The sequence below is a fragment of the Macaca nemestrina genome, chromosome 13 (genome assembly GCF_043159975.1).
Source record: "Macaca nemestrina isolate mMacNem1 chromosome 13, mMacNem.hap1, whole genome shotgun sequence".
NCBI lineage: Eukaryota > Metazoa > Chordata > Mammalia > Primates > Cercopithecidae > Macaca > Macaca nemestrina.
The window spans coordinates 23,789,826-23,811,923 of record NC_092137.1 but is presented as its reverse complement, the minus strand read 5'-3'; the positions used below and the strand labels follow the sequence as shown (position 1 = coordinate 23,811,923).

General features: G+C 39.2%; 1 protein-coding gene across 4 annotated transcripts in view; it reads left to right on the top strand.

The window, feature by feature from the left end:
• The window catches only part of LOC105479837 (ATPase family AAA domain containing 2B), a 175,392-nt gene that overhangs the window by 72,643 nt on the left and 80,651 nt on the right, over positions 1-22,098 (top strand). For all 4 annotated transcript variants that reach the window (XM_011738169.3, XM_011738168.3, XM_011738166.3 and 1 more), the window contains one exon: positions 18,102-18,261. In XM_011738169.3, coding sequence (XP_011736471.2) covers positions 18,102-18,261 — 160 coding nt within the window. The remainder of the gene's footprint in view (positions 1-18,101; positions 18,262-22,098) is intronic.

Here is a 22,098-nt window from a genome sequence, read left to right as displayed (position 1 = left end):
ATATACATTTTTTCCTACTATTCTGTTATTTCCTTAATGCCTAAATAGTCTGTGGTAATATTCTTTTCATTCCTGATGGTGATAACCTGTGTGTTTTCTCCTTTTTTTTTTTTTTTTTTTTTTTTTTTTTGAGACAGAGTCTTGCTCTGTCACCCAGGCTGGAGTGCAGTGGCACAATCTCGGCTCACTGCAAGCTCCGCCTCCCAGGTTCACACCATTCTCCTGCCTCAGCCTCCTGAGTAGCTGGGACTATAGGCGCCCGCCACCACGCCCAGCTAATTTTTTTGTATTTTTAGTAGAGACGGGGTTTCACCATGTTAGCCAGGATGGTCTCGAGCTCCTGACCTCATGATCCGCCCGCCTCGGCCTCCCAAAGTGCTGGGATTACAGACTTGAGCCACCACACCCGGCCCTCCTTTTTTTTTTTTCCTTGATTATTCTGGCTAGAGGATTATCAATTTTATTGGTCCTTTCCCTCCCAAAGAGACAGCTTCTGTTTTCATAGATTTTCCACTATTATTTTTGTTTCCAATTTTATACTACCTTTTTCCTTATTTTTTTAAAAATTAGTAGACTGAGGAAGACTTATAGGCAGAGTATAAAAGATTTTTAGGGCAGTGAAAATAGTCTGTGTTATATTGTAAGAGTGAATCCATGTCATTATATCTTTGTCCAGACTCACAGAACCTTACCATCAAGCATGAACCTTAATGTAAACTGTGGACTTTGCAGATTGTGATGTGTCATTGTAGGTTCATCAGTTGAAATAAGTGCACCACTTTGTTGAGGCATGTGTATACATATCAAGGGGCAGGCGGGGGGCATATGAAAAGTCTCTATATTTCTCTGTATTTCCTTCTCAATTCGGCTGTTAACCTAAACTACTCTAACAAACGGTCTTAAAAATAGACTATTCATTACTGGGCACAGTGGCTCACACCTGTAGTTCCAACACTTTGGGAGGCCAAGGACAGTGGATCTCTTGAGCTCAGCAGTTTGAGACCAGCCTGAGCAACATGGTGAAACCCTGTCTCTACTAAAAGTACAAAAATTAGTAGGGTGTGGTGTGCTTCTGGTCCCAGCTACTTGGGAGGCTGAGGTGAGAGGATTACTTGAGCCTGGGGAGGTCAAGGCTGCAGTGAGCCATGATCGTGCCACTGCACTACAGCCTAGGTGACAGAGTGAGACCCTGTCTCGGAAAACAAAAAATCTCTATAAACTAGGTAGCTTAGAAATAGCAGAACATTATTTGTCATATTTCTGGAGGCTGGGATGTCCAAGATCAGGGTGCCAGCAGATTTAGTGTCTGGTGAGGACCTGCTTTCTGGTTCTGATGACTTCTCTTGTGTCCTTAAATGGTAGAAAAGACCAGCTAGCTTTTTCAGGTCTCTTTTATGAAGGCAGGAATCCTCTTTATGAGAGTTTTGCCCTTATGACCTAATTACCTTCCAAAGGTTCCACCTCTTAACACTCTTAACACCTTAGCTCTTAACTCTTAATACCTCTTAACAACATTACTTTGGTGATTAGGTTTCAATGTATGAATTTTAGGGGAATAGAAACATTCCACTCATAGCAGGCAGTTTTAGGGTTTCAACAAATGTGTAATGACATGTATCGGCTCTTACAGTATCATGCAAAATATTTTCGCTTCCCCCAAATCCTTTGTGCTCTATCTATTCATTCATCCCTCCTTCTCTTGTGCCCTGCAGAGCCATCCCTCTCTCCCCAGCAACCACTGATCTTTTTACTATCTCCATAATTTTGCCTTTTCCACAATGTCATATAGTTGGAATCAAACAGTATGTAGTTTTTTCACATTGGCTTCTTTTATATAGCAATACGTATTTCAGGTCTTCCAAGTCTTTTGTTTATTTTTAATTTAACTCCCTTTTTCAGATTAAGATGGAAGCTTAGGAATTGATTGAAACTTTTCTTTTTTTCTAATATAGGCATTGAAACCTGTAAAATTTCCCTCTAAGCAATGCTTTAGCTATATCCCACAGTTTTTGACATGTATTCACTGTCATTCAGTTCAAAATAATTTCCAGTTTCTCTTGTCATTTTTTCTTTGACGCAATCATTGTGTATTTAATTTAGATGTGTATTTAATATACAAATAGCTGTGGTTATTTTTCCTGATTATTTTATTGTTATTCTAGTTTAGTTTTATTGTGATCTAGAGATCATAACTCTTAAAAAGTCTTTTCTTTTTTTTTTTTCTTGAGACAGTCTCGCTCTGTCGCCCAGGCTGGAGTGCAGTGGCATGATCTCAGCTCACTGTAAGCTCCGCCTCCCGGGTTCATGCTAGTCTCCTGCCTCAGCCTCCTGAGTAGCTGGGACTACAGGTGCATGCCACCATGCCTGGCTAATTTTTTTTGTATTAAAATCATTTTTAAATTTATTGCATTCTCTTTTGTGTCCCAGTGTGTCCTGTGAATTTTGTATTCTGCTATTTATAGCATAGTTTCTATAATTATAAAATAAGACAAGGTGTTAATAGTGTCATGCAGACTCTTTTGTGGGTTTTTTTCCTTGTTTGTTTTTTGTTTTTTTTGTTTTTTTGAGATAGAGTCTCACTCTGTCGCCCAGGCTCGAGTGCAGTGGCTCTGTCTGGCTCACTGCAACCTCCATCTCCCAGGTTCAAGTGATTCTCCTGCCTCAGCCTCCTGAGTAGCTGGGATTACAGGCATGCACCACCATGCCCAGCTAATTTTTGTAGTTTTGTAGAGATGAGGTTTCACCCTGTTGGCCAGGCTGGTCTTGAACTCCTGACTTCAAGTGATCTGCCTGACTCGACCTCCCAAAGTGCTGGGATTACAGGCCTGAGCCACTGCGCCTGGCCTCTTCTGTGTTCTTACAGATGTTTTGGTCTAATTCTATTGATTGCAGAGACAAGTATGTTAAAATGTCCAGCTATGATGAATTGTTTCTTTGTCCCTTTAATTCTGCCAGTTTTTGTCTCATATATTTTGAAATTCTATATTAGTTTCATACACATTTATTGCGTCTTTATGTTGATGTTGCTTTCCTGTATTATGAAATGTCCATGTTTATCTCATAATGCACTTAATTTTGAAATCTATTTTTATCAGATAGTAATTCACCTATTCTAGACTTCATGCTGTTTGTGTGGTATATTTTTTGCCATTAACTTGCTTTCAACCTGTCTTGTTCATAGACTGTATAAAGTTGGGTCTTATTTTCTTAATTGCACTGTCTCTTAGTTTTAATTTGTTTAGTCAGTGTTTAATGTAATTATTAATATATTTGAATTGGGGATCATTGCATTTACATTTTCTATTTGTGTCTGCTCTTTTTCTGTTTCTTTTTTGCCTTTTTAAAAAACACTTTGAAACTTTGAAAGTTTTTTTTTAGAGTCTCAATTTTGCTATTGATTTTTAAAAAGAGCTTTATTGAGGTATAATTGACATGAAATATATATGATACATATGTACACAATACTGACATTGATAAAGAGTAAAACTTGGAAGACTTTAACATACATATGTACTTGTGAAGCCATAACTACAATCAACACAATGAAAATACCGTTTCCTTCAAAATGGACACTTACACATTTATTGTGATCGTTGATATGGTTAGGTTTAAATTTATCATCTAGATGATTTTCTATTAGGCTATCTGATTCTTGTTTCCCTTTTCCTATTGTTCCACCTTCTTTTGGATTAGTTGAGTATTTTTTATGATTCCAGTTTGTTTCCATTGCTGGCTTATTAGCCATTACTGTTTATTATTTTTGTAGTAACTTTAGAGTTTATGGTATATGTCTTTAACTTGTAACCATCTACCTTTAATTGATGATAGACCATTTCATATACAATATGGGAACCTTGAAATAGTATACTTGCATTTTTCTTCTCCTGAGGTTTGTGCTATTGTCATACATTTTTATTTTTTGAGACAGAGTCTTGCTGTGGCACCCAGGCTGGAGTGCATTGGCGCAGTCTCGGCTCACTGCAATCTCCATCTCCTGGGTTTAAGCGATTCTCCTGCCTGAGCCTCCTGTGTAGCTGGAATTACAGGTGTACGCCTCCATGCCCGGCTAATTTTTGTATTTTTAGTAGTGACAGGGTCTTGAGCTCCTGAGCTCAAGTGATCTGCCTGCCTTGGCCTACCAAAGTACTGGGATTACAGGCGTGAGCCATTGTGCCCGGCCTCATACATTTTATTTTTAAAACTTTAAAACCTTTTGAAGAAATGTAGGCCGGGTGCGGTGGCTCACACTTGTAATCCCAGCACTTTGGGAGGCTGAGGCGGGCGGATCATGAGGTCAGGAGATCGAGACCATCCTGGCTAACACGGTGAAACCCCGTCTCTACTAAAAAAAAAAATACAAAAACTTAGCCGGGCGTGGTGGCGGACGCTTGTAGTCCCAGCTACTTAGAAGTCTGAGGCAGGAGAATGGCGTGAACCTGGGAAGTGGAGCTTGCAGTGAGCTGAGATCGCGCCACTGCACTCCAGCCTGGGTGATGAACGAGACTCCGTCTCAAAAAAAAAAAAAAAAAAACTTTTGAAGAAAGGTAAATGAAAATATCTTAAATATTTATTATACTTACCATTTCTGGTGCTCTGTATTCTTTTGTAGATGTTCATATTTCCATTTGGTATCAGTTTCTTTATGCATATGTTTCTTACAGTGTGGGCCTGCAAGTGACAAGTTCTTTTGGCTTTTCCATATCTGAAAACACTTTTTTTTTTGGGATGAAGTCTCACTGTGTTGCCCAGGTCAGAGTGCAGTAGTGCGATCTCGGCTCACTGCAACCTGTGCCTCCCGGTTTCAAGCGATTCTCCTGCCTCAGCCTCCTGAGTAGCTGGTACTACAGGTGCGTGCCACCACGCCTGGCTAATTTTTGCATTTTTTTAAGTAGAGATGCAGTTTCACCATATTGGCCAGGTTGGTCTCGAACTCCTGACCTCGTGATCCACCCGCCTCGGCCTCCCAAAGTGCTGGGGTTACAGGTGTGAACCACCGCATCTGGCCGAAAACACATTAAAAAACAAAAAACAAAAAAACGAAAAAACAGTTTTGTTTTTGAGACAGGATCTCATTCCCTTCACCAAGGCTGTAGTGCAGTGGCATAATCATGGCTCACTGTAGCCTCGACTGATCCCCCCACCTTAGGCTCCCAAATAGCTGGGGCCACAGGTATGTGTGCCACTGTACCCACCTAACTTTTTTTTTTTTGAAATGGAGTCTTGCTCTGTTGCCTAGGCTGGAGTGCAGTGGCACAATCTCTGCTCATGGCAACCTCTGCCTCCCAGGTTCAAGTGATTCTCCTGCCTCAGCCTCCCAAGTAGCTGGGACTACAGGCATGCACCACTACGCCTGGCTAATTTTTTTATTTTTTAGTAGAGACAGGGTTTCATCATATTGGTCAGGCTAGTCTCGAACTCCTGACCTTGTGATCCACCTGCCTCAGCCTCCCAAAGTTCTGGGATTACAGGCGTGAACCACTGTGCCCGGCCACTTTTTGAATTTTTAGTAGTGATAAGGTTTCACCAGGTTGCCCAGGCTAGTCTCAAACTCCTGGGCTTAAGTGATCTGCCCGTATAACCCCCTGCGTCTGGCCAAAACAGCTTTATTGAGGTATATTTATGTTATAAAATTTACTCATTTCAAGTGTATAGTTATAGTAATTTTTAGAGTACCTCAACGAAGTGGTAATACTATTGATATAAATCAATTTTAGAACATCTTTCTACCCCTAATAAGATCCAGCATGAGTTTGGGTGTGGTGACTCATGCTTGTAATTCCAGCACTTTGAGAGGCTGAGGCAGGCAGATTGCTTGAGCCCAGGAATTTGAGACCAGCCTGGCCAACACTGTGAAATCTGATCTCTACAAAAACTACAAAAATTAGCTGGGTGTGGTGGTGCACGCCTGTGGTCTCAACTACTGGGGAGGCTGAGATGGGAGGATTGCTTGAGCCCGGGAGGTCAAGGCTGCAGTGTGCTTTGATTGTACCGCTGCACTCTAGCCTGGGTGAGAGAGTGAGATCCTGTCTCAGAAAAAAAAAAAAAATCCAGCATGCCCGTTTACAGTAAATTCCTTTTCCTGCCCACAGCCAGCCACTAATCTAATCTCTGTATAGATTGGCCTTTTCTAGACATTTTGTGTTATTAAAATCATATACTATGGTTTCTTGTGTCTGGCTTTTTTTGCTAAGTATAATGGTTTTGAGGAACATCCATGATATAGTATGGGTCAGTATTTTGTTCTTTCTTTCCTTTTTTTTTTCTTTTTGAGATGGAGTCTCACTGTGTTGCCCAGGCTGGAGTGTAGTGGCGTGATCTCGGCTCACTGCAAGCTCCGCCTCCCGGGTTCACGCCATTCTCCTGCCTCAGTCTCCCGAGTAGCGGGGTCTACAGGCACCTGCCACTAGGCCCGGCTAATTTTTTGTATTTTTAGTAGAGACAGGGTTTCACCGTGTTAGCCAGGATGGTCTCAATCTCCTGACCTCATGATCCGCCCGCCTCGGCCTCCCAAAGTGCTGGGATTACAGGCGTGAGCCACCGTGCCCGGCCTTGTTCTTTTTTTATTGATGAACAATATTCTTATTGTATGACTATACAACACACTGGATGGACATTTAGGTTGTTTCCAGTTTGGGCTATTATGAATATTACTGTGAATGTTCAGTGGAAGTGTTTGTGTAGTACATATATTTTTTATCGCTCTTGGGTGGAGATAAGGAGTGAAACTGCTAGGCAGTATGGTAGTTTTATGTTTGACTTTTTGAGAACTTAGGCTTTGTTTTTGAAGAGTATTTTCTCTGGGTATAGAATTTGAAGTTGACACTTTTTTCTTTTTCTTTCCATACTTTGAAGATGATCTTCCTTCTTTTCATTTGTGTTGCTTCGGTAATGAATTCTGCTTTTATTTCTATTTGTGTTTCTTTGTATGTATCTTTTTTCTGGTTACATTTAATTTTTTTTTTCCTTCTTCACTGGTTTTGTGCAATTTAATGATATATGTTGGTGGAGTTTTCTCCCTTTTTCCCATTCTTGGATTGAACTTCTTGGGTGTGTTTTTCATCAAACTTGTAAAGTTTTTGGCCGCTATTTCTTCATTATTTTTTCTGTCCTCCCCACCTCCTGTCTCCTCTTTCCTTTTGGGCCTCTAACTACACATATGTTAAGTTTCTTGATGTTGTCCCATAGTTTGCTGAAACTTTGTTAATTTTGCTTTAAATTATCTTTTCTGTGTTTCATTTTGATTGATTTCTGTTGCTGTGACTTTTAGTTCACTAATCTTTTCTTTTGAAATGTCTAATCTGCTATTAATCCCATTCATTATGTTTTTGCCTCATGTTTCTGTTTTCATCTATATATATAGAACTTTTCAATATCTGGAATATAGTTATAATGCCTACTTTAATGTCTTTGTCTGCCAATTCTAATATTGTAGTTCTGGGTTAGTTTTATTTTATTGATTTTTCTCATGGATTGTGTTTTCCTGTTTCATTGCATGCTTTGCAATTTTTATTGGATGCCAGATATAAATTTTACCTTGTTGAGTGCTAGCTATGTTTCTGTAAGTAGATATTCTTGAAGTGGTTTTGTTGTGTTTTGTTTTGTTTTTTTCCTTTTGAGACACAGTTAATCTACTTGAAAACAGTTTGATTCTTTGGAATCTTGCTTTTAAGATTTGTTGGCTGGGCGCAGTGGCTCACACCAGTAATCCCAGCACTTTGGAAGGCCGAGGCGATTGTATCACCTGAGGTCAGGAGTTTGAGACCAGCCTGGCCAACATGGTGAAACGCTGTCTCTACTAAAAGTACAAAAAATTAGCTGGGCATGGTAGCGGGTGCCTGTAATCCCCACTACTTGGTAGGCTGAAGCAGGAAAATCACTTGAACCCAGGAAGTGGAGGTTGCGGTGAGCTGAGATGGCACCACTGCACTCCAGCCTGGTTGACAGAGTGAGATTCTATCTCAAAAAAACAAAAACAAAAACAAGATTTGTGATATGGATCTTGAGTAGCCCTCAGTGTAGGACTAATTGTTCCCTGCTACTGATGCAGTATCCTTTTGTGTATTCACGGGCAATGACCTGTGAGTCATGAGGTTTACCAGTTCGGCGGGTGGGAACTGGCACTATTCCTGGTTCTCTGTGAGTGTAGAGTACTCTTACTTTTAGTTTTTCTGAGTGTTTTTTTTCCCCCAAGCCTTGGGTAGTTTCATCACATGTATATACTGATTTATATTTGATTGAAGAGCTGAGGAGTTTTCTGCACATTTCCTGAGTTTTCTTTCTGTGGAGCAGTTTCCTCTGTGGTACTCTTTCTGTAGACTCTAGTCATCTTGTTCTCCCTGGAATCTCAACTCCAACTCTTGCACTTAGTGAGTTAGCTGGCCTCTGCCAGGATTCCATCTGCCTGCATCATAGCGTATAATTGGAGAGCCATTAATTAGATTGTTGTTTCCACATTTTGTAATACTTGGGTTTTTTCTTGCTGCTTTCAATATCTTGCTCTATATCTTTTACTTTCAACAGTTTAGCCATGACATGCCTCTGTGTGGCTTTCTTTCTGATGGTGCTTGTCATTTTGTATCTACAAATTTGTCATTTTTCAGTCTTTTCTGTTTTCACCTTGGATAATTTTTATTTGTCTGTCTTTAGTCAATCTTCACTTATTTTTGCTTTGTCATGTCCATTTTGTGATGTTCATCCAACACATTTTTTTTATTTTGGAAATTGTATTTTTCAGTTCTAGGACTTACATTTGTTTTTCATTGTTTCTGTTTTTCCAATGTGATTTTCATGCATTTAAGCATGTTTTATTTTATTTCATTGAGCTTAGTTACAGTAGTTGCTTTAAAATTATCTTGTGTTAGCTTCAACATCTGGTTTATCTCACTGTTAGACCCACTTGGTTTTCTTTTCTCCTGAGAACGTGTTCTTTTATTGATTCTTAATTTGTTGGGCAGTTTTGGATTGTGTCCTGGATATTGTTATTGTTAGTTTTTGGAGACTCTGGATTCTGTTATTTTTATTTTATGAGCCACATTTTCTTAGGAGACAATTTTCTGAGTTAGGCTTGGAATGCATTCAGTTTCTTGACTGGGAGCTTTGATCTCCTTTGAGACCTTTTGTCTTTAGCTAGATCTTTGAGTCTGCTCCCTGCTTTGTTGTTCAGGACCAGCTAGAAATCTGGGTAAACTGAGTTTGGAGTGTCCTTACTAGCTCTTGCCCTTGTGTGATCACCCTTATTCTTTAATATTAATAACTTCCTACCTTCTCTTTTCTAGACTCTGAAAAGTTAATAAGGCACCCCCCTGAACCTCTACTGCATATTCTCTCTCCCCCTCACTGCAGTTAGTCCCCAGACTAAAAGCTAGAGAGAAGGAAACGTACTTTTTCTTCTCCAAGTGACTAAGAACTCCCACCATGTTTCCATTCTTTGAGTGACCATGAACTCCCACCAGAACCCATCTGTCTCTTTACTCACCAGAAACGTCAGGTGTATGTTCCTGTATTATAATACATAGGCTTTGTAGTTGTTTTCTGAGGGATGCTCTGATTGGGTCTTTATTATAACCTGCAAGTAGAACTCTTGGGTATCCAGTATGCAGGTTTGAATTTCTAGAGTAATCATTGGTAAAATAGAAACATAATGTGTAATTCCAAAACTGTTAGTGGGGGAAAATAGAATAATTTTAAAAAGTCAATCCAAAAGCAATCAAGAAGAGAAGTGAGGGAAATTATATAACCAATGGGGAAAATAGCACAAAATATGATTATAGATTTAAACCCAAATATATCAATAATGACCTGAAATATAAGGGGAGTAAATGTTCTTGTTAAAAGACAAAGATTGTCAGATTGGCAAAAAAACAAAATAATAATGATGTTTTGTTTATAATCAAGACATCTACATGTGAGGATACAAAAAGGTTCGAAGTAAAATAGTGGAAAGAAATAGCACAAAAACAAATATTCATAGCAGCATTACTCACACTAGCCAAAAAGTAGAAATAACCCAAATGTCCATCAACCAATGAATAGGTAAATGAAATGTGATATATCCATACAATGAAATATTATTCAGCCTTAAAAAGGAATGCACTTCTGGATGGGTGTGGTGGCTCACACTTGTAATTCCAGCAGTTTGGGAAGCCAAGGTGGGAGAATTGCTTGAGCCTAGAAGTTTGAGATCAGCCTGGGCAGCATAACGAGGTAGTGTCTCTACAAATACTAAAAAAAATTAGCTGGGTGTTGTGACCTTTATCTCTGGTCCCATCTACTTGGGAGGCTGAGATGGGAGGATTGCTTGAGCCTAGAAGGTCAAGGCAGTAGTGTGTTGTGATGATACTACCGTACTCCAGCCTGGGCAACAGAGTGAGACCCCATCCCTCCACAAAGAAAAGAAAAGAAAAATTCTGGCACATGCCACACCATGGATGAATCTTGAAGATGTTATACTATGTGGAATAAGCCAGACACAAAAGGCCACACATTGTATGATTCTGTTTATATGAAATGTCCACAATAGTTAAATCCATTAAATAGTATAAAATTATATCACATAAATACTAACAGTTGGTGTTGCTACATTAATTTTAGACAAAATAGACCATAAATCAGAAAGCATTACTGTGCATATAAAAAGGAAATCTTATAATGATAAAAGTTTCAGTTTACTAGAAGATATGACAATTAGGCCAGGCATGGTGGCTCATGCCTATAATCCCAGCACTCTGGGAGGCTAAGGGTAGGAGGATCATTTGAGCCCAGGAGTTCAAGACCAGCCTGGGCAACATAATGAGAACCCATATATACAAAAAGAAAAAAAAATAGCCATACTTGGTAGTGCATGCCTGTAGTCCTAGCTACTCAGGAGGCTGAGTAGGAGGATTGCTTGAGCCTGGGTGGTCGAAGCTGCAGTGAACCATGATCGTGCCACTGCACTCCATCCTGGATGACAGAGTGAGACCCTGTCTTAAAAGTAACAATTTAAAATCTGTAATTCCCTAATAACTATAGTTCAAACTATGTAAAACAAAAATTGACAGAACTACGAGGTAGAAGAGTCAAATTGATAATCATTGTGGGAGAGATCCTGTGCATCTCTCAGTAATTGATAGATCAGGCTGAGCAAAAAAATGATTTAATGCTCTATAGATTAATTTGAACCACCACATTTCAGGAATCTGATCTAATGGACATTCTTATCTAAGACATATAGAATGGACACTCTTTTCAAACATATACCAGGTTTATGAAAACTGATCCTATATTGTGCCTTAAAGCACATTTTAACTAATTTTCTAAAGTTTGGTAATATGCAAAACAGAAAAATAACAAAAAAGATAAACAGATAATTTTATGTTCATAATTAAGAACTATAGCTCCAAAGTCTAAATGACCTGTGTTGTAAAGACAAAAATCATACCCAACAATATGAACTGAAAACAAAGATATAGTAGAAATCAAGGAGGCCAAAAGTTGGTTCTTTGAAGAAAACTAATAAAGTTGGTTCTTTGAAAAAACTGACAGACCTCTGGCATGCTTGGTCATGATAAAAAGAAGACAGATAAGCAATATTAGGAATGCAAAATGTAATGTTTTGGTTTTTTAAGACATCAAAGATTAAGAGCATAAAGGCCTAAGCTTAAGAGGTGAAAGGAGATCTTTTAGAAAAAACATAGGGGAAAATCTCTGTGACTTGTATGTCAATGTTTATAGCAGGTTTTTGGTAATATCCCAGAACTGAAAACAATCCAGGTGGCCATCAACATATGAATGGATAAATAAATTGTGGTATATCCACATAATGGAATATTACTTAGCAATTAAAAAGAATAAACTATTATCATACCAGTAACATAGATGAACCTCAGAATATGCCGAATGTAAGAATCCAGGAATAAAAAGAGTACTTACTGTATGATCCCATGTATATAAAATTTTAAGTAATGCAAAGTAATCTGTAGTGACAGAATACAGATGAATGGTTCCCCAGGGGTTGGGTAAAAGAGGACAAGGAGGGTCAGTATGGATGGAGAACTAAGGAGTATGAGGAAGAACATAATGGATATGTTAACTTATTTTAGTTGTGGTGATGGTTCCACAGGGTATACATACTTCAACACTTAACAAAATGTATACTTTAAATATGTGCGGGGTTTTGTATGTCAATTATACCTTCATAAAACTTGGTATGAGAAAATTCATTGGAACCCAGTCTCACTTGTGAACATGTATATAAAAATCCTAAACAGATTGGTAGAGCTTTACATCAGGAAGATATAAAAAGGATAATATATTATGATTAAATTGATTTTATTTCAAATATACAAGGTTTATTTAATATGAGAGAAGTCAGTTAATGTTAATTTATCACATTTTCATATTATAGAAAAATCAAGAGGATCACCTCAATAGATGTGGAAGAAATGTTTGATACAATTCAATACTTAGTCATAATAAACTCTTTATCTTAGAGAACAAGGAATATAAAGTGTTTCCTTAAAGGTAGCTACAGAAAAACTTACAACAAACAGACTTAATGTTCAAACATGAAACCTTTTCTTATAACATGGGGAATATGACAAGTGTGTTTGTTTTGCTATGAACACTTCTGACCAATACATTCTATAGATCACAGTATATATCTATACTGTTCTATAGATCGCCCAAGTTGTGGCTGTGGACCTGGGCCTCCCTGTGCTCTTGCAGGGGCCTGGGAGCAGGCAGGAGTCCTGCCCTCTGGGTGCAGTACAGCTGCCCAAGTCATGACTGTGGAGCCTGGCATTCCTGCACTCTGGGGGTCTGGGAAGGCCTCCCTTTTCCCTGCAGGCCCAGAAGTGTCTGCTTCACTGCCTGGCCTCTCCCCACTCCGGCACCTGCTCTGATCTTGGAGCAAGGTTGGGGCCAAGCCTGGGCGTTGTTGCAGACAAAGCTATACGAGGTATGCGTATTGAAGAGGGAAAAACAATACTCTTATCATTTGTAGATGATGCAATTATGTATGTAGGAATTGCAAAGCAATCTGTAGATAGATGTTAGGAAGTTTAGACCAATCAATATAAACAAATTTTGTATTTTTGTTGCTAGTAATTGTGTAAAAATGAAAAGTTACTATTTGCAATCTCATTAGCAAAAAGTTTCTATGAGTAAGTCTAAGAAGTCTCATGTTACGTGTATGCAGAAAATATTAAAACTTGATTGGCAAACATTAAAGATTAAATAAATGGAAAGAAATATTTTCCAATTACCTTTTTTACCTTTTCTTCTATAAGGTGGGAACACTTGCTCTACTAGTCATTAAGGCCTCTTAGGGTTAAGAAAATTTGATATTGGCAGAAGACTAGACAAATAGATGAATGGAATGGAGCCCAGAGCCATAAATAAATGCACACACATATGGATGCCTAATTTATGGTAAAAGAGGCAGTGCAGATGCTGTTAGGAAAAGATGACCTTTTCTATAAATAATGCTGGGAAAATTGGATATCTCTTTGGTGGGAAAAAAACCTGGATTCCTCTACACACCATACAGTACAATTAATTTCATTGGATTTTAGATCTATATTTGAAAGGCGAAACAACACTTTTAGAAGATAATGTAGGAAAGAGAATTTGGGACAAGCAAGTAGGCCTTGAATATCGTGTCAAATAGTTTGGACTTTTAATTTCCCTACATCATAGGAGTTGCTAAAGGATTTTGATCCAAGGGTTGGCCATTCAGTTTTTTTTTTTTTTCTTTTAAAGACAACTTTTGGTATAATTTAAGTTAGATTGTAGTTCTGTTTCTGGCCATGCCTGAGACTATCATCTGAAGACTTTTCAGTTACAAGACACTTAAAAATGCAGGTGAATTCCAACAAACCCTTGAAATGCCAGTCTGTAATTGGAAGCTACTAAGGAAAAATTGGAGGTTAAATATGAATTTATATTTGAGGCTACTTATACTCCTCACCCCCTTTATATCTTGAATGGGAAACCTAGGTCACTAATTTTCAGTTATTCAATTTGAAAAGAAGAATCACACATCCTTCCTTCACACATACACTGGATATCTAGCGTTTTGATTCCACTTATAGATTTTGGAGACACAGCTAGAGCAGTATGTTTGGGAAGGAGAATGATTTCTTTAACATGTTGAACATATTGGAGAAGTTATTTCAGGCAGGTGTTAGCAATAAGAGTAAAGGAATAGAAATGAGAGCAGTTGGAAAACACTAGAAAGAACATTGTTACTAGAACTACAGTTTCTGTTATAATTAGACATGAAACGCTTATATTCAGAAATGTTTAAGTCATACTTTTCAAAAACTACTCTAAAATACGTAGAAAATAATTTTGAGTTGAACATAAAGTGGTAGCCATTCTAAAGAATTTGTCCAAAAGTATAACGATAATGCAAATCTAATATAAAAGAAACTAAATGTCATATGCATTTCCAGACATTTAAACCCCCGCTAGATTGCTGTCTATTAAAAACAAATTATTGTATTTTTTTCTTTTAAGAAAAACAGGTTTATTGAGATACAGTTCACAGTGATGGCAGCAGCAGCCCATCTGGAGTGGCCACTGTCATCATACCTGCTGTAGTGGGGAGGTGTAGCCGGGGCTGCACATTCCACAGAGCTGGTGGAAGCTGGGGACAAATGGGAATCCCACCCCTTTTGAGTTGGTGGGATGGGAGCTCCCTGGGTGCAGCTGCAAGTTGTGGCTGTGGACCTGGGCTTCCTTGTGCTCTTGCAGGGGCCTGGGAGCAGGCAGGAGTCCTGCCCTCTGGGTGCAGCTACAGCTGCCCAAGTCATGACTGTGGAGCCTGGCATTCCTGCACTCTGGGGGTCTGGGAAGGCCTCCCTTGTCCCCGCAGGCCCAGAAGTGTCTGCTTCCACTGCCTGGCCTCTCCCCACTCCGGCGCCTGCTCTGATCTTGGAGCAAGGTTGGGGCCAAGCCTGGGCGTTGTTGCAGTCTGGATGGTTGTGTGCACTCTTGGGGTTAGTGCTGCATGCCAACCCCCTGCTGCCTCAGCCCCCTCCAGACTTTGGGTGCTGATGAGCATGGGAGGGAAACTGAGGGGGTGGCTGAGGGCAGCTTGGCAGTGGCCTGCAGGCACCCCTTGGCACGAACAGCTTGGACACCATGAATGGCAGCAGGAGGCAGACAAGGTTCCTGGGCAGAAGGGGGCGGGTCCCTGGTGAGACCCACCTTCAGGCTAGGGAGAGCCTGAAGGTTGGGGGCTGGGCTGCCAGTCCCACAGACTGGAGTGGGAAGTTGTGATGCCTTTTCTGGGCCTGCCCATGGCCACCCGTGGACCAGTTGGTGTGCACTTCTTTCCCTCTGAGTCCCAGAAAAGCCCCGGCTCAGCTAGAGCTAAATGGACATCAGGAAGACCAACTGCAGTTAGGAGCTACCCCCTCCAGGGCCACCTCTCTGCTGAGAGCTGCAGATGTCGGGATGACCAACCGCAGAGAGGAGCTACCCACTCCAGGACCTCCTCTGTGCTGAGAGCTGAATACTCAACATGACGACCTGCCTGTGGAGAGGAGCTGCCCACTCCAGGATCTCTTCTGAACTATTCTGTCACTCAATAAAGCTCCTTTTCGCCTTGCTCACCCTCCACTTGTCTGCATACCTTGTTCTTCCTGGATGCAGGACAAGAACTTGGGACCTGTCAAATGACAGGGCTGAAAAAGCTGTAATACAAACAGGGCTGAAACATGCCCCTTGCTCGCCATTTTGTGGGTGAAGAGGAGAGAAGAGCTGCAACTCTTCAGGGAGCTGAGACTTGGGAGCTCCCCGAGCCAGGGCTGTGACTTTGGGGCCCTGTGGTCCCTGGAGTCTGCAAGCTTCCAGGAACCGCCACGTTCCCCAGTGGCAGCCATAGAAGCTGCTTGCAGTGTGCCTGGTCCAGCCACAGCCTCACAGAGAGCCAGCACCTGTGCCAATACCTGGAGCTGCCTGCCCTGCTGCAGTAGCTGGCATGCCAGACTGTGCGCAGTGGCTGGACCTCACGCTTGCTCACTCAAACACCCCTTGCTGCCCCATGCCTGGCTTACCCCTGGCAGGCATGGGATATAGGCTGGTAGTGTGAGCCGAGCGCAGTCAGGTTGAGTGGACAGAATGAGCCCAGCAGGTCTAAGCAAAACTGAGGCAGAGGTGCCACCAGCCACAGGTTTCCAGCCAGAAAAGCGACCCCCACAAGGGCTCCATAATAACAGCTGTACAGTGCACTCATTTTTTTTTTTTTTCCCGAGATGGAGTTTCGCTCTTGTTACCCAGTCTGGAGTACAATGGTGCGACTTCAGCTCACTGCAACCTCTGTCTCCCGGGTTCAAGTGATTCTCCTGCCTCAGCCTCCCAAGTAGCTGGATTACAGGTGCTTGTCACTGCGCCTAGCTAATTTTTGTATTTTTAGTAGAGATGGGGTTTCACCATGTTGGCCAGGCTGGTCTCGAATTCCTGACTTCAGATAATCCACCTGCCTCAGCCTCCCAAAGTGTTGGGATTATATGCGTGAGCCACCGTGCCCAGCTTAGTTCACTCATTTAAACTGCATAGTTCAATGACTTTCAGTATATTTACAAAGTTGTGTAACCATCACTACAATAAATTTTAGAACATTTTCATCACCCAGAAACCTTAAACCCTTTAGCCATCACTCCCAACCTTCCCCTCATCCTTCCAAGCTCTAGGCAACTTCTAATATACTTTGTTTTTTATAGATTTGCCTGTTTGGGATATCTTGTATACATGGAATCATACAATACGTGGCCTTTTGTGTCTAGCTTCTTTAGCAAAGTGATTTCAAGATTCATCCATGTTGTTTTAGCTGTTCGTACTTCATTTATTTTTATTGAGGAATACTATTCCATTGTATGGATATACCACATTTATTCTACTTATTTATCAGTTGATGGGCATTTGGGTTTCTTCCACTTTTTTGGCTATTATGAAAAGTGTTGTTGTGAACATTCGTGTAAAAGTTTTTTTTGTGGACATTGCTGGATCATTTGATAACTCTTATGTTTAACAGAGGAACTGCAATACTCTTTTTCCAAAGAGGAACATCATTTTACATTCCCACCAATCAGTCAGTGTATGAGTGTTCCAACTTCTCTACATCCTCATCAAAAGCTGTTAATTATCTGTCTGATTATAGTCATCCTGGTGGTTTTGAAGTGGCATCTCATTTGGTTTAATTTGCTTATGCTTAATGACTATTGATGTGATTTTGTATATCGTCTTTGGAGAAATGTCTATACAAATTTTTTGCCTAATTATTAAAAAATATTTTTCTTATTTAGAGATGGGGTCTCGCTGTGTTTCCCAGGCTGATCTCAAACTCCTGGGCTCAAGCAATCCGCCCACCTTGGCCTCCCAAAGTGCTGGGATTATAGGCATTGCACCACTGCGCCTGGCCTTTTTGCCTACTTTAAAATTTTATTATTTGTCTTTGTATTGTTTAGTTGTTCAGTTGTAATTGTTTATTATATATTTTATCAAATGTATGATTTACAAATATTCTTAGGTTATATTTTTACTTTCTTAATAGTATCCTTTGAAGCAGAAAAGTTTTTAATTTTGATGAAGTTCATTTTTTTTTTTTTTTGGTTGCTAAGGTTTAGGTGTCTACTGTATTTTCTGAATGCCTTTGAAAATAATTTTTGTAAATAACTTGATCCTGCATTAAAATATAATCATGCTGCAGTTATTTTGTTATCATTAAAGACTGATAAGCCGGGCACTGTGGCTCATGTCTGTAATCCCAGCACTTTGGGAGGCCGAGGCAGGTGGATTGCCTGAGGTCAGGAGTTCGAGACCAGCCTGACCAATATGGTGAAACCCCATCTCTACTAAAAATACAAAAATCAGCTGGGCATGGTAGAGTGCGCCTGTAGTCCCAGCTACTTGGGAGGCTGAGGCAGGAGAATCACTTGAACCCAGGAGGCAGAGGTTGCAGTGAGCCAAGATCGCACCACTGCACTCCAGCCTGGGCAACAGAGTGACACTCCATTTCAAAAAAAAAAAAAAAAAAAAAAAGACTGATAAAAGTTATCATAAGCAGCAGTGTTTACAATTCTTTTTTAAAATTTTGCCTGAAAATTATTTTACAGCTCTATAGTATCAACCCTCCTTGCTCTTATGGATGGATTAGATAATAGGGGTGAAATTGTTGTTATTGGTGCTACAAACAGACTTGACTCTATAGATCCTGCACTCAGGAGACCTGGTCGTTTTGACAGAGAATTCCTCTTCAACCTGCCTGATCAAAAGGTAAGAGTTTTTGTTTTCAATATGTTGATATTTATATGTAATTCTACTATAAGGCATATGTTCTGAGGGTGATATTTTATGAATTTTCATTGTTCAGATTTTGTGCTTATAGGATATCTTACTTAATACTTTAAAAACCTATGTAATTATGGAGCAGTTTTTTTCTATTAACAATTATAAGAAAGTTTATGATTTTTAGATAGTAAGAGGAAAGCTCTTGATAGGTCACTGTAGATACTTACTTGTGCTTTAGTCCTCCAGGTTGTAGTAGTTGTCCTGTATGGCAGTTTATGTGTCCCTAGTTAGCCAAAGTAACTTTATTCTCGTAAAATAATGTTTTTATAGAGTATTAGTGGGTTTATGAATAAGGACCCAGTATCCAAATTTTCATAGAAATTGCTGTATTTAATTAAAAATGACAAATGTTATTCATTATGGTATAAAGTTTTTTTTAAAAGAATGTATTAATAATACAGGGCAATGTTTATCATTGATTATGTAAATAGTATATAATATGATATATGACGTTTTTTTTTTCCCCAATTCAGCTTGAAACTTTTAATGTTATTCTTGGTTTAACTAGTATAATCTGACTGGCTTTTCATTAGAAACTCAAATCTGAGAGGAAGAGATACATGCAAAGGATATATTGTATGTGAATATGTATAGCTTTATTCTTAGACCTCTATGTGAAATGCCTGGTTTATATACCTAGATGTGAAAGTCTTAGTGATTTGGACTGTATGGAAGACCATAGAGTAACAAAGGCAATGGCTTCCCTGTGTAGAGCAGTTCGTTCCTCAGTTTGACATTAGTCTCTACAATCACCAGTAGTTGACTCAGATTTGGATTGGCAATCTAATTTACAAGCTTTAAATTGGCACCAGATTTATTTAGCTTTGTCAGAACAGGAAACATAGCATATACAGCATTATTTTCATTGCACAAGTGCAACCTTCAGGAATGTATGAGTGCATATTGGTGTGTTTATTTGTAGCAGATAGGGCTGAAGTAGGTACAGTCTACTTCACTGTGGGGAAGCATCAACTTTTTTGTTTGGGACATCTAACAACAGTCCAAGCACAGCTTTTATACTCTTCAGTACATGGGGAAATGTGCTTAGTTCTGTGACACAGCACAGGAAAGCCATTTCCTTGATTTCCCAATTGTCTTCTGTACTATCTTAGCTAAGTAGGCTTCAGAGTCTATATGCCAATCACAGCCCTCACAGTCCAGGTTCAGTTCACGCAAATCAAGGGTTTAACAGTAAACAAAGTTTAGAACAGCACTGTCTAATATAATTTTCTGTGATGATGGAAGTGTTCTATTTTGGCATTGTTCTTTGGGCAGTATGCATTGTGGTAGCCACTAGCCACATGTAGCTATTGAACACTTAAAATGTGGCTAGTGTGACTAAAGAACTGCATTTAAAATTTTGTTTAGTATTAGTTAATTTAAAATTTAAAATAGCATTGTGTGGCTCATGACTTACTATATTGCACAGCATGGATCTTGAACATAGTTTTCCACATTAACTTTCTCTTTCTAACATTTCGAGCAAACAGTTTTGTGAGACTGAAATATAAGGTCGTTATTCTCAGGCCTGGGTCTGTGGAAAGGCCTATGCTGGCTGTTTACCTTTTTCCCTTAAATAGTTTTTAAGGTCCTAAGACTAGATGAGATTACCAAGTCTTCTCTCTTACAGAGCAGTCAGTAAGATAAGAGGAAAACTAAGAGAGTGGGGTGTTCTGATAGCCAAGTGAAGAAAATGTATCAATGAGGAGGGTGTGATTAACCATGTCACATGTTGCTAAGTCCATTCAGCTAAGGACAGAAAATTGGTCATTGTATTTATCATTATGTAGGTCGTCAGTGAATCTGATGAGAACAGTTTCAGTTAGTAGTGGGTGCAAAAGCTTAATTGGAGTGTGTTAGTTCAAGAGAAAATGGGAAGGAATTGGAGGGAGTGAATATAGATATGTTTTAAAAAGAGTTTTTCTGCAAAGGGAAGCAAAGAATTTAGGTGATATGATATTGAAGGAAGCAGGGGCAAGATAATGTGTTTCATTGTTTTCAAGATGGAAGAAATCTAGTAGAAAAGGAAATTTTTATGTGAAATTGAGAGATGTCAGTAGGCAAAAAGTGATAGGATTTAGCATAAAAGTGGCATGAATGACTTTAGATAGGAGCTGGCTAGTTCATCTGTGACAATAGAGAGAAGACAGAATATTGTTGGCACACATGCTGATGGGTGGACATCTTTGGTGATTAGGATGTGGGGAATCTATGGAAGTTTATTTCTGATTGCTTCAATTTTCTCAGTGAATTGGGAGGCACGGTCATCAGTGGAATGCGAAGATGTGCTGTGAAATAGTCTGCTAGGAGAAAGGTATAATGAATGACCTAGGGAAGTATTAAGGGTAGTAGTAATAAGGACCCATTTGGGTCATTAATTTAAAGTGATACCTGTCAGTGTCTCAGTCCTGTGGTTTGGCCAGTAGAATATCATGACTATTGCTATTTGATTAAGTAAAAGATTAATAAAACTAAATCTTGTTTTCAAATTTTTATAATTTTGTTAATTATTTGCATAAAATAGTACACACCTTCCATATGCAGTAATGCTTTTTAATTTCTTTTATTTTCCTTTATCATAATTTTTATGATTGTTATAAGTAATATATATTTGTATGTGTACTTGTAGATTCTGAAAAATGAGGGGCTTGAATTTGCCTTTGATGTTTAATAGAAGTTACTTTCTATTAGAGGAAGCCCTTTGACTTACTATTTGGTATGCCGTATAGAGTAAAATACATAATGAACATTTCTTGATTTCTACATTTAAATAATTTTTTCTTCATTCCATGTCTTGTTTTTAGTGTGACAAAAGGAAGGTGACTTTGATTGGATTATATAGGGAAAGAGCATTATTAGGGACCTGAAAATAACTTGCTAACCTTTGATAATTAATTTCATTACTTTAAACCTCTTTTTAGGGAAATGAGAGGATAAGAATGGATCTCTTTTTGGGATATCTTCCAGCATAATTTTTTTTTACATGTTCTTAATATTTTAAGGGTCTTGTAATCACCCTTAGCAGCACAGTACCTGTGCTGCTAATGAAGTTTGTATAGATTCTTAATGTCATCTTACAGAATATATATGCTGTTAGGTTGATATTTCTTTTGGGCTTTTTTTTTTTTAGTATCTGTTCAAGCAGATACTTCACGTTGGAAGAAAATAAGTGTCATATCATTGCTTTAACTTTCATAGCTGAATGCCTAACTTAGAACTTGGAATTGAAACTGTAGCGATTGATTCCAGATTTTGTCAACTTTTTGAGCAAGATTTATCTTGATGACTTTGTAGTTGTTCTGTTTTGTTGCTGGTCCCCAAATTTCTCATCAAGTCAGTAAGATGTTATCATCTTGGTTATAATTTGCTTTTTCATATCTCAAGAAGCTTAGATAGCAGTGTTGAGGGAACAAGCATATTCAGTTTTTAAAAAGTGTTGTAATTTTCTCCAAAGAAGGCAGATGTGAAAACAAAATTCTGATCTGACTGTTGGTGGTGGTTAGTATCAGCTGATTATAGATTTTTTATATGTTAGTGTTTTTTTAAGAAAACTATTTTAGGCTGGGCACGGTGGCTCACGCCTGTAATCCCAGCACTTTGGGAGGCCGAGGCGGGTGGATCACTTGAGGTCAGGAGTTCAAAACCAGCCTGGCCAATATGGTGAAACTCTGTCTCACTAAACATACAAAAATTAGCCAGGTGTGGTGACGAGTGCCTGTAATCCCAGCTGCTCAGGAGGCTGAGGCACGAGAATCACTTGAA